Source organism: Anomaloglossus baeobatrachus, chromosome 1 (assembly GCF_048569485.1).
Source record: "Anomaloglossus baeobatrachus isolate aAnoBae1 chromosome 1, aAnoBae1.hap1, whole genome shotgun sequence".
Lineage (NCBI taxonomy): Eukaryota > Metazoa > Chordata > Amphibia > Anura > Aromobatidae > Anomaloglossus > Anomaloglossus baeobatrachus.
In genome coordinates, this window is record NC_134353.1 from 740,208,188 (window position 1) to 740,223,699 (window position 15,512).

Sequence of the window (15,512 nt, forward strand, 5' to 3'; positions counted from 1 at the left end):
GAAAAATAAAAACGTTATGGGTCTTGGAAAAAGGGGAAGAAAAAAATGAAAAACGCAAAATGGGTGAAGGGGTTAACTTTATTTTGTCTCATCTCTTTAGTCGATAGTTTGCACTTTTATCCCCAAACCATTGTCCTTTCTGATGAGATTTTGGACCCCTGGACCCATGCACTTTTCTTGCACAGGGGCTTCTACTGTCTGTGACCACTTGGTAAGATTAATAAACCAGTTGCATTGAGAATGAAGTAGCACACACATTGCAGTCACTTAGAGGGAACCTGTCACCAGAATTTCCGCTATAAGGGTACGCTCACACGAGCGTATAACTCGCATGAGTATCGGACCGCATCACCCGGCGCGGCTAGCTTCTCTGCTGACAGGAGCGGCTCAGCTGCATGTATTTCTATGCGGCTGACATGCTCCTGTCCGGAGAGTGTGCGGCCGCACCGAGTGATGCGGTCCGATACTCATGCGAGTTATACGCTCGTGTGAGCGTACCCTTAAACTAAAAGAATCCCCTTCTGCAGCTCCTGGGCTGCTTTCTAGAAAGGTTCATCTTGCTACTGGTCCCCCCCTTTCAGACCTAAATAACAACTTTATAAAACATTACCTTTTGCTATGGTAATGAGGTTTGCTGGCCACGGGGGCGGGCTGTATTTCGTCCGTTATTCGCCCTCCTGCTGCTGTTCGCCGTCCCCCATTGTTCATTTACATAGATGAGGCCGCCGCCCACATCTTCCACAGTGCTCCTGAAGTCTCGCGCATGCGCAGTGGCACTATCGTGGACTGAGCGCTGTTTTCAAATCGCGAGCGCCGGTGATGTTATTGCGCATAACAGTAGAGGCAGAGGTAAAAACGCGGGCACGAGATTATGGGCAGGTACTTGGATGACGCTGGTGATGACATTCACAGCACCGCACATAATCAATAACATCACCGGCGCTCCTGATTTGAAAACAGCGCTCAGTCCGCGATAGTGCCACTGCGCATGCGCGAGACTTCAGGAGCACTGTGGAAGATGTGGGCGGCGGCCTCATCTATGTAAATGAACGCTGGGGGACGGCGAATAGCGGCAGGAAGGGGAATAACGGACGAAATACAGCCCGCCCACGTGGCCAGCAAACCTCATTACCATAGCAAAAGGTAATGTTTTATAAAGTTGTTATTTAGGTCTGAAAGGGGGGCCAGTGGCAAGATGAACCTTTATAGAATGCAGCCCATGAGCTGCAGAAGAGGATTCTTTTAGTTTAATAGCGGAAATTCTGGTGACAGGTTCCCTTTAATCTCCTGCCTGCTCCTGATTTATTCATTCGGAGTGATATCATTTGTCCCAGCCTTACCATTGTATAAATCATCGGTCAGTGAATGGGTTAACGGAGCAGGCAGCTCGGACATGCGCAGTAGCGCCCTCTGGTGTCATATAACCATATTGCGTGCTGGCTGCAGTGAGTCGCCTGGCTTCAGCAGTTCTCCTGCGCCCACCATAAGGCCGGGACCCGCCGGGCTGCAGAGTATGTAGCCCCCCAGCCACACAGGACCCCAGCACCGCCTGCAGGAGAGCGCCCTCCCCGGCCATTATCGGAGGCGGCCGTGTGCGGGCAGGAAGCAGGGAGGAGGGGAGAAGTCATGGAGGGGATCTCAGCCCTGGAGAAGAATGTGGCGGAGCTGACAGTCATGGACGTGTATGACATCGCCTCAGCGGTGGGACAGGAGTTTGAGCGAGTCATTGACCACTATGGCTGCGAGGCCATCAGCCGGCTCATGCCCAAAGTGGTGCGTGTGCTGGAGATCCTGGAGGTGCTGGTGAGCAGGAACAACATGAACCCGGAGATGGAGGAGCTGAGGCTGGAGCTGGACAGGCTGAGGCTGGAGCGGATGGACAGGATCGAGAAGGAGAAGAAGCACCAGAAGGTGAGGCACGTATAGTATATATACGTCCTATAGAGCCACTGCTAGGAGCCCCCCTGCAGTCACATGAAGTTTCTGCTGTCACCACAGACCCTCCTTTCTTGTGGCGCTTCGCATTCCTTCTGGGTTTGATCAGACGACACTCGGTGACTTATCCGGCTCACGTCAGTGTCACCCAGTCCCGGCACCCCATTGTTAGGCACATCATTGTCCCCTAGGCAGAGCTGAGAGCCAGATGTGGAAATCCGGCCAAATGTGCCGCACATGGAGGCCTCCTATCCAGACCATCAGAATGGAGAGATTTGGGAAGATGCCAAACTACTATGTGCGGTATTTACCAACATGGTGTATGGCAGTATACAGAGTGGTCCGAACAATGCCCCATTGTAGCCCCCGCCGCTCTCATTCCACTACAGAGGAGGGAAATACAGAGCGGACAATCTCCATCATCAGGTGTTCATGCTGATTGACACTTGTATGTAAAGGGTTATTCCCCTCGTCATAGAGGGTATGATCGGATAGTGCTTGTAAAAACAACGCACCTCTGCAATTTACTGCTTCACTGGTTTTTAAGATATTAACCCTCCTTTGTTTTTCAGCTTGTTGCCTAGGAGACAGACCACCACTGTTGTCTAACCTTGGAAGAGTTGGGCTGAAGCTGCCCGGGATTAGGACACCGCCTGCCTCAGCCAGTCTCAAAACAGTGCTTACAAACTCCATAGATAGAGCTTGTAACCACTGCATAATATGCTGCCTAGCAGTGGGGGTCGGTCTCCAAGGTAGCAAGCTGTAAACAAAAGAAATACGGTAACTCGCATAACCTCCATATTTCTGTAAGTTATAGAAGGTAGATAACCGTCTGCTTTGGTGGCTTCCAAGCTTGGGCGCCCCTCCCCCTTCAGTGTATCGCAAGACTCTGCGTACACGACACGTGCCACAGCGACTCCACGCTACTAATGGTGCAAGTATTTTGTCAGGACTAACTAAAGGGTGATATCGCAAAAACAGCTGAGAACTTTACCAAGCAGTAAAGCGATGGCGCAGCCCGCACGTGACGTCGCCCCTTACTCCCCTCACTTCTGCCTGCTCCGTCTCCTGATCACTTCAATGTCTTGAACTGAATAAATAATTTTCCCTTGAGCATCGGCTCCATGACACTTGTCGGTTTAGCGGTTGTCCTTCCATGAACTATCGTTAGTAGGTACTAACCACTGCCCACCAGGGAAACCCTAAGAACAAACCCTCTGACCCAGATGCTGTTGTTGAAGGTGCTCAGATCCTTATTAGCGATGAGTGGGCACTACCATGCACCATACTTGTAACGAGCTGTTGCACAGGCCCCACTCATGTACCAAGTATAATGGAAGTCACTGGGGAATTCCAGCATTTTTCCAGAAGATCTTCCATAAAAATGCTCAAGATCCCCATTGACTTCCATTACACTCGATATAGGAGGCGAGTGATTTCCATTTGCTGTGGCGTGCTTTTTGTACATTGTGTTGAAGCCCTAATTTTGGTGTATACACTGGGCAAAAATATATCTATAGAGCTTTATTCACCAGAGTCCAAAAGTGTGTCAGCTTTGTCTCAGTAAGTGTTACACATTGGCGTAAATTTTGTGTTTTTTGTGAACTTTAGTAAATAATCAGTAATAAGACGTTGATCTTTCAGGAGCTAGAGCTGGTGGAGGATGTTTGGAGGGGAGAAGCGCAGGACCTTCTTGGCCAAATTGCTCAACTACAGGAGGAGAATAAACAGCTACTTTCCAATCTCTCTCTGAAGGATGTCAATTTGACTGAGGAGGACTTCCAGAAGCATGAAGGTATGCTAGACGAGAGAATGGCTACAACTATTAAGGGGGCTTTACACGCTACGATATCGTTAATGTTTTGTCGTCGGGGTCAAGTTGTTAATGACGCACATCCGGCGTCATTAACGATATCGCAGCGTGTGACACCAGCGACCTTAAGTGAAAATCGTTCACCATGGAGAGGTCATCCCAAACTCAAAAATCGGTAAGGGTTGTTTATCCAGGTGGTTCATCGCTCATGTGGCAGCACACATCGCTGTGTGTGACACCGCAGGAGCGAGGAACATCTCCTTACCTGCCGCTGGCCACAATGCGGAAGGAAGGAGGTGAGTGGGATGTTACGTCCTGCTCATCTCCGCTTTGATTGGCCGACCGCTTTGTGACGTTGCGGTGACGTCGCTGTGATGCCGAACGCCCCTCCCCCTTTTAGGAGGGATTGTTCGGCAGTCACAGCGACGCCACCGACCAGGTAAGTATGTGTGACGCTGCCGTAGCGATAATGTTCGCTACGGCAGCGATCACAAACAATCACATGCGCGATGGGGGCGGGTACTTACATGCTCGCTATCGCTACAAATTGCTAGCGATATCGCTACTGTGTAAAGCCCCCTTAAGTGTGGGGTCAAACGAGCGTGTTAAAAAAAAAAAAACACCCCCTCATTCTCATCCGGAAAAGTCAGACCATTTACCATATTTTTCATTTTATAAGACGCACCCCAAATTTAGAGGAAAAAAACCAAATGGGGTCCGTCTTCTACTCCAGTGTTGTCTTACCGGATGGGGGCGGCAGCAGCGGTAGAGCGGGGTCACAGGAGGCTGTGCTGGCGGCAGGTCAGAGCTGGTGGCGGCAGCTTAGTGCTGGCTGCAGTGGTCGGGTGGTGCAGCAGGCCGGTGTGGTGAGTGTCACTGATGCTCTGTCGGCGGTCCGGGCTTCAAAGAAATGGCGCCTGGAGCGGTTTGTTAGCAAATGGAGCTCTCATCCAAGAGCTCAATCTGCGTACGTGCTGACTTCAGGCGCCATCTTTTGAAGCCCTGACCGCGGACCGACTATCTGGAACATCCGGCACAGAGAGGCCGCCGGCACAGATAGGCAGCCCTCCCAGTGCGTCTTATAATTACATTTTTTTTTTTTTTTTTTTTTCTCTTTTCTCAAAAGCTATTAATCTTTTACATTTTCCCTTCTGATAGAATTGTAAAATATCTGCAACAATTGGATACCATACTGATGGTCCTATGGCTTTCAAATTTTGTGTGTGTGTGTGTGGTGTTTTTTTTTTTTTCTCTCATTAGATTTTATGCGCCCTTAGAGAACCTATCGACTTTGTCTATTTAAGTAAATCCTATTATTTATTAAATAACTGCTTTTATTTTACTTGTGTAATAAAAAAAAAATAGACTTTAAAACAATAATTGTAATTAAACTTTGATCGGTGGTTGTTCAGACTTCGTTTCTAGTGTATAACACCTCCGAATCTCTGCTTATTAAATCTAGCACCGCTTCGTAAGGACATTCATGTGTTGCAGACAGAAATACCTCTCATGTCCATTTATCCACTTAGAATAGAACAGCTTGTGCTGGAAATAGTGAAGCCTTTCCTGTTAGCGGTGAATACAGATGAGTCGGTGCTATTGGCTGGAGCCCTGCCACAGCTATACAGGTCCGAAAGGGTATAACAGGACAACGGAATATAATTTACATTTACTTACAAATATTGACTGTCCAAAGAATCCTATACTTTGATAAGGGGTGTGTTTGTTTGTATATTCTAATTTTCTAAGTCACACAAAAAAATAAATATGTGTGTCTATATGTGTGTCTATATCATCATACATTTGCAGGGAGGGTGATTTTTTTTTTTTTTTGCCCACTGCACTTCAATGCTGAAATAATTGACATGCTGCAGATCTGAAAATAAGCAGCATGTGGGTGAGACTCCCAAATTCTCATTAACTATTCTGATACTGTAGAATGCTGCCCTTTTTTGCGACAAAAAAAATTACCAACATACAGTCCAGGCCAAAAGTGTTGGCACCCTTGAAATTATTCTAGAAAATAAAGTATTTCTCCCAGAAAGTATTGCAGTTACACATATTTTGTTGTACACCTATTTATTGGATCATATTAAAAAAAAAAATAAAAACAAATTTGGACATAATTTCACACAACCCGAAAAAATGGTCTAGACAAAATTGTTGCCACCTTTCCAAAATTGTGGGTAAACCATTTTTGTTTCAAGAAGGTTATGCTCTTTCAAACTCGCCTGTGGTACGTAACATCTGAAACCAAATAAAATGGGGAGACGTTGACTCAAACTTTGCATTGTGTCTTTGTGTGCCACACTAAGCATGGAGAACAAGAAGAGGAGAAAAATATCAACAATCTCAAGGTTACAAGTCCATCTGCAGAGATCTTGATGTTCCTTTGTCTACAGTGAACAACATAATCAACAAGAAGTTTACAACCCATGGCAGTGTAGTTAATCTCCCTGGACATGCACAGCAGAGAAATTGATGAAAAGGTGCAACACAGGATTGTCCAGATGGTGGATAAGCAGCCCCAATCAAGTTCCAAGGAAATTCATGTTTTCCTGCATTAATGATTCCCTGCATTAATGTTAGCATGAACTATCTATTCACATATGAATGAAATTAAATGCAATGGCAGGAGGACCCTACTGTTGACACACAGTGCTTGCCCCGCCTGCATAACACTCTTATTAGTGGGTCCACTTGACCAAGGTACCGTTAACTTGCCTGAGGGAGTGAACTGGACCGGCTGCTGAGTCTTCACTACTGCCATTGGAGGTGGCAGCAGAGATATGGGCTGGTAAGCAGCCAGCAGAGGTCAGCTCCAGGGGACCAGCAATACCCTGGCAGCTGGCGCCACAAACACAGTTCAGTGTATAGGAGGAAGCGGCGGCAGCAGCAGCGACCGACGTGGATACTTGCAGTGACGGGTATCAGGTAAGCCGGCTGGCGAGGATGGTAGCGGCAGCAGCATAGCAAGCTAATACAGAACTGAAATCGAAACCAATGTCAGCAGCGGCAAACGGCACAATATCTGCAGCAGTACTAAGGGACCTGAGGACTAGCAATGTAACTAGCTCATTGTCCAGGCACTTCCTAAAAGGAGGAAGTGTTTTAAATACCTGCAGCCTCTCAGCTGACCTGATAGATGCTTCTAGGTTGGGGTGCACAGCTCTTTAGGAAAGGGGTTATGGCCGCAGGCCTGTCCTTCAGGCACATCCAGGAGGCCTACGATGTGTGCACAACCTCCGGGAGAAAGCAGCATGGGCCAGGAATGAAGCGGCCTATGCAAGCAAGCCAAACTGGTGAGAGCAGACGTCCCCACAAAGGGAGGGGGCAGGACAGTTCAGAGATGCCGGTGTGGGTGTTGCAGAGACATAAAAAGCTACACTGCAGCTTGCCAAAATCCTTTTGGTGAAGCATCTTGTGGACAGATGAGAGCAAGTGAGTGTTTTGGTAAAGCACATTATTATACTGCTTACCGGAAACAGAAAGAGGCCTACCAAGAAAAGAACACGTTACCTACAGTCAACTATAGTGGAGGTTCAAAGTTGTTGTTTTGCTGTCATTGGCACTGAGGGCCTTGCCTGTGTGCAAGATTATTATATTATTTAATATATATAATTTTTTTTTTTTTTTTAAATATTATTTTCTCCTAGTAAATAAAACAAAAAGTGTGTATCACCATACTTGTACTGAAATAGGAAATCAAATTTCCTGGTAGTTTTTACCATAGAATTGAACACTAAAAAAAAACCCCTTACAGTGGAACCTTGGTTAACGAGAACAATCTGTTCTGGGAGTGTGCTTGTAAACCAAGTTACTCATCTAGCAAAGTAAGATTTCCCATAGGAAATAATGCGAACTCAGACAATTCGTTCCACAACTTGTTAAATGTCCCATCCTGGTCCCCTAGTGTGCCATTCCGCACACGCACACACATTTATGCTCACCTTACCTTTCGTTCCATCGCCGGCCTCCTGGATCTTTGTAGTTCACCGGTACAAGATGTGTATCGGGTAACCGTCACGACCGATGCCAGAACTTCCGCTGCCAGAGCGCTGACGTCAAAGGCAGGAGCCGCTTGCCTCTGATTGGTCAGCGCGCTGACCAATGAGTAGCGGTTGACAGCGGAAGTTCCTCCCTCATTGCGATGATTACCGATACACATCATGTACCAGCGAACTACAAGAACTGTGAGGCCGGCGATGGAAAGGAAGGTAAGGTGAGCATAATATGTGTGTGTTTGTGTGGACTGTCAGAGCGCGGTGGATGTACGTAACCGGAAGTGTGTGCAGTGAGTATTTTGCTCGTACGGCAAAGCTTGCTCGTAAACTAAGTTACAAATTTACAGCAAGCTTTGCTCGATAAGCGGAATACTCGCTAACTGGGTTTCTCGTTAACTAAGGTTCCACTGTATAAGGAGAAGCAAATAAAACAAAAGTTAGCCATATGCAGTAAATGAATGTGGGCTGAACCCATCAATTAAGGTTTCTGGCAGCGCTTATTTCCCCCCTCCCCATTTGGCACCAATCAAATCTCCCTCTTAATTATTATTTCTTTTATAAAATATCAAAGTTGCATAGAAATGTGTCCACTAAATGGATCTGAAAAGGACACCGGACATGTCTGTTTTATAACAAATCTTTTGGAACTTGATTGTGTATTTTATCATTGTGACAACATGCTGTTACTAAAGTGTCAACAAAATCTGTTTCCGTAGCTTTGATGCCCCTGCTGATGTCATTGGCTGTTCTAATGCCTGGAGTACATGCTTTAAAATGGATTGAGTGCCCTATTTAACTGGCACATCTGTCCTTTCCAATCCAATTAATTTTTTTTTTCTTCATGCTGCCCATCAATACTAATTAACCTATCTTATCCGACATTTTATTCCATAATTTATTAGTACACATGAAAATAAGTAACTTTGTAATATATCTTATTAGACAAATCTGTTTTACGCTATCAGAATTGATCAGTAATTATCAAACTTCTCAATTTTGAGGTAAAATCTGTATTCAGTGAAGACTTTCCCATTACTGAGAGAGATGGAAGTTGGTGCTGATGAGATTCTATGTAGCTAGAAGAGGGTGGAGCTAATGACAGAGCTCTTTCCACTACATAGGAGATAGCAGTTGTCACTGAGATTCTGATGAGCAGATGGTCAGTGTTTTATCCACATTCTGGATGTGAAAAAAGAGTTGCGCATGCTGCAAGAGGATGCCGAAATCGTACGCCACACGGACCATCCTAGTGATATCTTTTTTTTTTTTTTTTTAAAGGACCCATTACTATTCTATTGCATAGAACACTGTAAATGAATAATAGTTGCCAAGAAAAAAACGGATTGCAGTCAGACAGCACACGGATGACAAGTGAGAAACAAAATCGTCCTACTCTCCTGGATGAGAATGGGACTGTGGGTTTTTGTTTTGGTGTGGTGGTTTTTTTTTTTTTTTTTTTTTTTTTTTTTTTTCTATTTATACTTTTGTTTTTATTGCTGCTGTCATTCTCTTCTTGATATGTCCATGTTTTTAGAGAAAACTGTCTTGCTTTTTGATACTTCTTGTTTAGTCATGAGCAAGCACTAAGGTGCTCAGTACTTGAAATGAGCAGGTCGGCCTCTCGGACGGGCTCAACTGTAGTATAATGGAAGTCAATGGGAAAGTCGAGCATTTTTATGGCAGAGTCCTAAATCTTTCTAGATGGTTTTGTAAACTTTTAAATCCCGATGAACATCAATAACTTTTCTTCTAAGATCCACCGAAATCTCCTTTTGTTCATGTCATGATATATTTTATAAAGTGTGTAATAAAAATGAGACTTGGAAAGATCCCTGTCTGTACATAAAACAGGTCGCCCACTCACACTGAAAACACCATACTCTAATCTTACCTTCAATTTATCTAATCCTCAAAGTTCACATGCTTTTGCCAGGAACAGACATGATATTGGATTATTTTTCTCAAACAAAAAAACAACCAAACAATGTAATATTTTTGATTTCAATGATTTTGCTCTTTATCTAATTTAAGGATTTGTGCCAAAATCTGATCAGTCTAGGTGAAATATGCGGATATTTGTTTAGCAACAGGGAAAAGGCACATGACTTACCTTGTCTCCGGGCTGGAAATATTTTGTGTTGTGGATGTAACAGACAAATGATACAACAATGTGAGAAATACAGTATGCAGGACTACAACATACAGGTAGTACAAAGCTTTCACATTGCAAAATTGGGAAATATATATTGAAGGAGTTGTTCCCCAAGAGCAACCTTTCAAGTCTAAGCTCAGGCAATCGCTGCATTTTTCACTTCTGGAGATCAACTCATTATTGGGGGAATTTATAGGCAGCCAGTGTCATGATCCGCAGTGCTTTGCTCTCCAGCAGAGCCAATGTTCTGACTGGTTGCTTCTCAGCCTTTTGGTTCTGCACTGGTGCGGGTTGTGGCCTGTGTTCAGGCGCCTCGTTCCGGGTGAAGGCTCGGCTTCATTAGAGAGCAACGTCACCCGGAACGCTGCCAGTCATAGTCCTGCTCTGCAGTGAGTTCTCTGACTCCCACGAGTTTTGTTGTTCTGATCTTGCATCCCTACCCTGGACCTTTGTTACCCTTCTCTGCCTGTGCTCCTGACTCTGCCATTATCCCTCTGGCTTCTGACCTCGCTCCCTGTGTACCTTCTGACTTTCTGGTTTCTGACCACTGGCGTATTTAACGTCCCTGTCTCTAGTAGCTTCTAGTGACACCTAGTGGCGTTTCATCACACAGGTTTTCCCTGAAGTCACCACTGCAAAAGAAATATGGCATTACATTGTGGCCATTCAAATAAATAAATGGCCGGCCAAGCACTGCATGGACCAGGAACGGCGGCCAAGAGGGCAACAATGTAGCAGAATTGCTTTTTGTTTTGGCAAATAAAAGGGGAGTTACATATGGACTGGGATTGTGGTGTCCACAATCCCTTTAACACTATATTCTAACCAAATTAAAGGCATAGATGGACTTAATTGCATTGTTTTAGGGCAACAACTACACTAAGCGTGCAAATGGAGAGCAAAAAAAGTCTTTAAATTTGCCCAAATAACCTCACATCTCCAGATCAAAATTCACTCAACAAAAGGTGCAAAGAGATGGAAAAAAAAAAAAATGTATGTATGTATATATAATATATATATATATATATATATATATGTATGGTGCATCAGATTATAAAGGCAATTCATACATATCTAGAGCTTACCTATTGGTTACCAAAAGGCCAGGGGAGGTGTGGGGAAAGTCCCTACATGTGTTACCGCTTCCTCTTGGTACTGTTGGGAGGCACTGTAGGATTACCTTATGGGTGAATATTAGTGATGAGCGAGTACTAAAAAGCTCGGGTGCTCGAGGCTCGGGCCGAGCCTCCCAAGATACTCGTGTACTCGGCCCGAGCAACGAGCCCAATGTTATCCTATGGGAGACCCGAGTATTTTTGTGAAATGACCCCCCGGCAGCATGGAGAAACCCTAAAACTGTCACAAAAGTCTCAGAAGAGTGCTCAAATGACATGGCATCAGCATGGGGAAGACCCCTTGAAGCATTTATCACTCAAAAGTCACAGCTGTGAACAATTTTGTCCGAGTTTTACGCCATTTTTACGGACTCACCAGAAAACCTTGCAAAATGACCCCAAAATGAATTTTCATGGCGGAAATGTTAAGGGCACATACCCAATAGTGAGATAGAGCTGGTGTATGTTACTTTTTGAGATTAATACATGAAAGATTTTACATAAACATTGTGTGGCACTCAGATGTCCAAAACGCACGTTTTGTGCTTTTTACTAGCGATGTCGGTCATTTTTTTTTTCATTCTATCTCCCGTCGGTCGGTCTCGCTCTGTCGGTCTCTCTCTGTCTTGTCTGTCCCCCTCTCACAGTCTGTCGGTCATTCTCCCCCCTCTCTCTTACTCACCGTTCGCCGATCACTGCTGCGGCACTGCACGGCATTCACACTGCTCCTGCGGCTTTTCTTCTTTTGAAAAAGCCGGCCGGTCATTAATCAATCTCGTATTCTCTGCTTTCCTGCTTTTCGGCGCCTATGATTGGTTGCAGTGAGACACGCCCCCACTCTGAGTGACAGGTGTCACACTGCACCCAATCACAGCAGCCGGTGTGTGTGTATACTGTGCAGTGAAATAAATAATTAAATAATTAAAAAAAACGGCGTGCGGTCCCCCCCAATTTTAATACCAGCCAGATAAAGCCATACGGCTGAAGGCTGGTATTCTCAGGATGGGGAGCGCCACGTTATGGGGAGCCCCCCACCCTAACAATAACAGCCAACAGCCGCCCAGAATTGCCGCATACATTATATGCGACAGTTCTGGGGCTGTACCCGGCTCTTCCCGATTTACCCTGGTGCGTTGGCAAATCGGGGTAATAAGGAGTTATTGGCAGCCCATAGCTGCCAATAAGTCCTAGATTAATCATGTCAGGCGTCTATGAGACACCCTCCATGATTAATCTGTAAATTACAGTTAAAAAACACACACACACGAAAAATCCTTTATTAGAAATAAAAAACAATAACAAAGTCCCTCATTACCAATTTATTAACCCCGACAAACCCTCCATGTCCGGTGTAATCCACGGTCCTCCAGCGTCGCATCCAGCTCTGCTGCATGCAGGTGACAGGAGCTGCAGAATACACCGCCGCTCCGGTCACCTCCACGCAGCTAATGAGGTGAGTATAGCGATCAGCTGAGCTGTCACTGAGGTTACCTGGATCCAGCGGTGGCCGCGGGTAACCTCAGTGACAGCAGCTGATCGCACTACTCACCGCCGCTCCGGTCAGCTCCATGCACCAACTGAGGAGAGTATAGCGATCAGCTGCTGTCACTGAGGTTAATCGCGGCCACCGCTGGATCCAGCGGTGGCCGCGAGTTACCTGACTGACAGCAGCTGATCGCGCTTCTCACCTCAGTTGCTGTGTGAAGCTGACCGGAGCGGCGGTAAGTAGCGCGATCAGCTGCTGTCACTGAGGTTACCCGCGGCCACCGCTGCATCCACCGCTGGATCCAGGTAACCTCAGTGACAGCTCAGCTGATCGCTATACTCACCTCATTAGCTGCGTGGAGGTGACCGGAGCGGCGGTGTATTCTGCAGCTCCTGTCACCTGCATGCAGCAGAGCTGGACGCGACGCTGGAGGACCGTGGATTACACCGGACATGGAGGGTTTTGTTGTGGGTAATAAATTGGTGATGAGGGACTTTGTTATTGTTTTTTATTTCTAATAAAGGATTTTTCGGGTGTGTGTGTTTATTTACTGTAATTTACAGATTAATCATGGAGGGTGTCTCATAGACGCCTGACATGATTAATCTAGGACTTATTGGCAGCTATGGGCTGCCAATAACTCCTTATTACCCCGATTTGCCAACGCACCAGGGTAAATCGGGAAGAGCCGGGTACAGTCCCAGAACTGTCGCATATAATGTATGCGGCAATTCTGGGCGGCTGCTGACTGTTATTGTTAGGGTGGGGGGCTCCCCATAACGTGGAGCTCCCCATCCTGAGAATACCAGCCTTCAGCCGTATGGCTTTATCTGGCTGGTATTAAAATTGGGGGGACCGCACGCCGGTTTTTTTAATTATTTATTTATTTATTTTACTGCACAGTATAGACACGCCCACCGGCTGCTGTGATTGGGTGCAGTGTGACACCTGTCACTCAGCGTGGGGGCGTGTCTCACTGCAACCAATCATAGGCGCCTGTGGGCGTGGAAAGCAGGGAATATGAGATGGCTGTGTACAGAGCACAGCGCGCCGGCCGGTATAAAGGCTCGGTCACGCTGTGCAGGCCGGCCAATCACTGCAATTCCACAACTAACAGGGCTGTGGCATTGCAGTGGTCTGCCAGCCAATCCCTGCATGAGGGCTGGCTCTCAAAAGAGCGCCAACATGCAGAAATGAAGACCACGAGTAAAGCACGAGTATCACGAAATTACTCGGTACCCGCCGAGTAGCCCGAGTACAGTGATACTCGTGCGAGTACCGAGTAGTAACAAGCATACTCGCTCATCACTAGTGAATATCTTTTGTACCTGGGAAGGCATATTTACTTTTTGGCACTATCATACATGAGCTTTATTTGGCTGTATTAATTGGGAAGATGTGGGGATATTTCTTTCACCCTCATCTGTTGTTTGTCCTATCTATTTTACTATATGTATTATTATATGTATTTTCCATCTCCTTGCACCTTTTGTGATACTTAATAAAATACTCTTTTTTTTTTTTTTTGTACTTTGATATTGGTGCTTGTTTGAGTCAATTTTGATCTGGCGATATGATGTTGTTTGGGCAAATTTCAAGACCTTTTTTGTTCTGTTTTGAACCCTTTAACACTGCCTACTCTTTCATTATTTTTAATTTGTTTTTAAGGAATTTTCTTTTCACATAGTAGTTTCTTAGCTATCCTCTTACTATTCTTGTCTTGGGCAATTCTAGGCATGTCAGAAAGAGAGAGGCAAGTAATGAAAAAGTTGAAGGAAGTGGTGGACAAACAAAGAGATGAGATACGAGCCAAAGACAGAGAACTTGTTCTGAAGAATGAAGATGTAGAAGCTGTGAGTATCGGGTCAATTTTCAGTTCATTTTCTCAAATTTTGTTTATGTAGGAAATTATTCAGTCATCTGTGTTAACTTTAGGAAAGTCGGTGACATGCACAACCGATGGGCAACATGGATACAGGAAATGAAAGGTTTTCCTTTATTTCGGACTATCTGGTAGTAAATGTAAATGAATTTAACTTTGTTAGAAATCTTCCGGTGACTTGATCATAATTGAGTAGTTAAACCTCTTACAATTTCTAAGTAAATCACGTAGATTCAATTATTCTATGTAACCATGCTAACCTGTAGCAATGTATATTCTGTTTTCTAATCAATGATCGTTGAGATGTTTGTTAGAAAACATGATTTTTCGCTGATCCTTTTGTTTGTTTTGGGTTTTTTTTTTTTTTCTAAATTGACTTGAAGTTCCCAGGTCTTGCTTCAAAATCTGAAATATAGCACATTTGCTGCTCATCCCCCTTTGAGACAATTGGCAACTGCAGCCACGGCACTTCCTATTGTTAATCGGCGCTGCATGCTTGATGTGCAGTGTACATTGGCTTTCCATTAGTGATGAGCGATATCTCTACCTTGCTCAGGTGCTTGCTGTTTGTAATGAGCAGTTGGACACTCTGTCGGGCTTGACTCCAGTACTCAAGTATACTGAAAGTCAATGGGGAACTCGAGCATTTTTCCATGAAATCTTCAGTAGAAATGCTTGAGTTCCTCATTGACTTGCTACTTGGGTCCTCGAGTCGCATCCTTCCAAACTATAAAGCACACCAGGATTTTGCTATACAATCTAAAGCCAGTGCTGTCATGCTGATTCTATACATACCTTTTAAGCTGGGTTTACACACTGCAACATCTCAAACGACATCGCTGTAACGTCACCGGTTTTGTGACGCAATAGCGATGTTGTTTGCGATGTTGCAGTGTGTGAAACTTATCAGCGACCCGGCCCCTGCTGTGAAGTTGTAATCGTTACAAATCGTTCAGGACCATTCCTAGGTCCTTTGTTTCCAGCTGTGCAGCATGCATTGCTGGAAAGTTTCAGTGTGTGAAAGACTTTGCAGAGACTTTGTTAGCAACTTCCCTTTCAAAAGGCTGCTTATCAACGTCCCCAACAACCAGCTAGGTCGCTCTGCAGGTCCGGATCGCTGTTGAG

General features: G+C 45.2%; 1 protein-coding gene across 2 annotated transcripts in view; it reads left to right on the plus strand.

Annotated features, from left to right (window-relative positions):
• The first annotated feature begins 1,425 nt into the window (after positions 1 to 1,425).
• Positions 1,426 to 15,512, plus strand: part of RILPL1 (Rab interacting lysosomal protein like 1) — an 83,264-nt gene continuing 69,177 nt past the window's right edge. For both annotated transcript variants that reach the window (XM_075322765.1, XM_075322767.1), the window contains exons 1-3: positions 1,426 to 1,911; positions 3,580 to 3,730; positions 14,240 to 14,358. In XM_075322765.1, the coding sequence (XP_075178880.1) occupies positions 1,627 to 1,911; positions 3,580 to 3,730; positions 14,240 to 14,358 (555 nt within the window). In that variant the 5' untranslated portion in view covers positions 1,426 to 1,626. The remainder of the gene's footprint in view (positions 1,912 to 3,579; positions 3,731 to 14,239; positions 14,359 to 15,512) is intronic.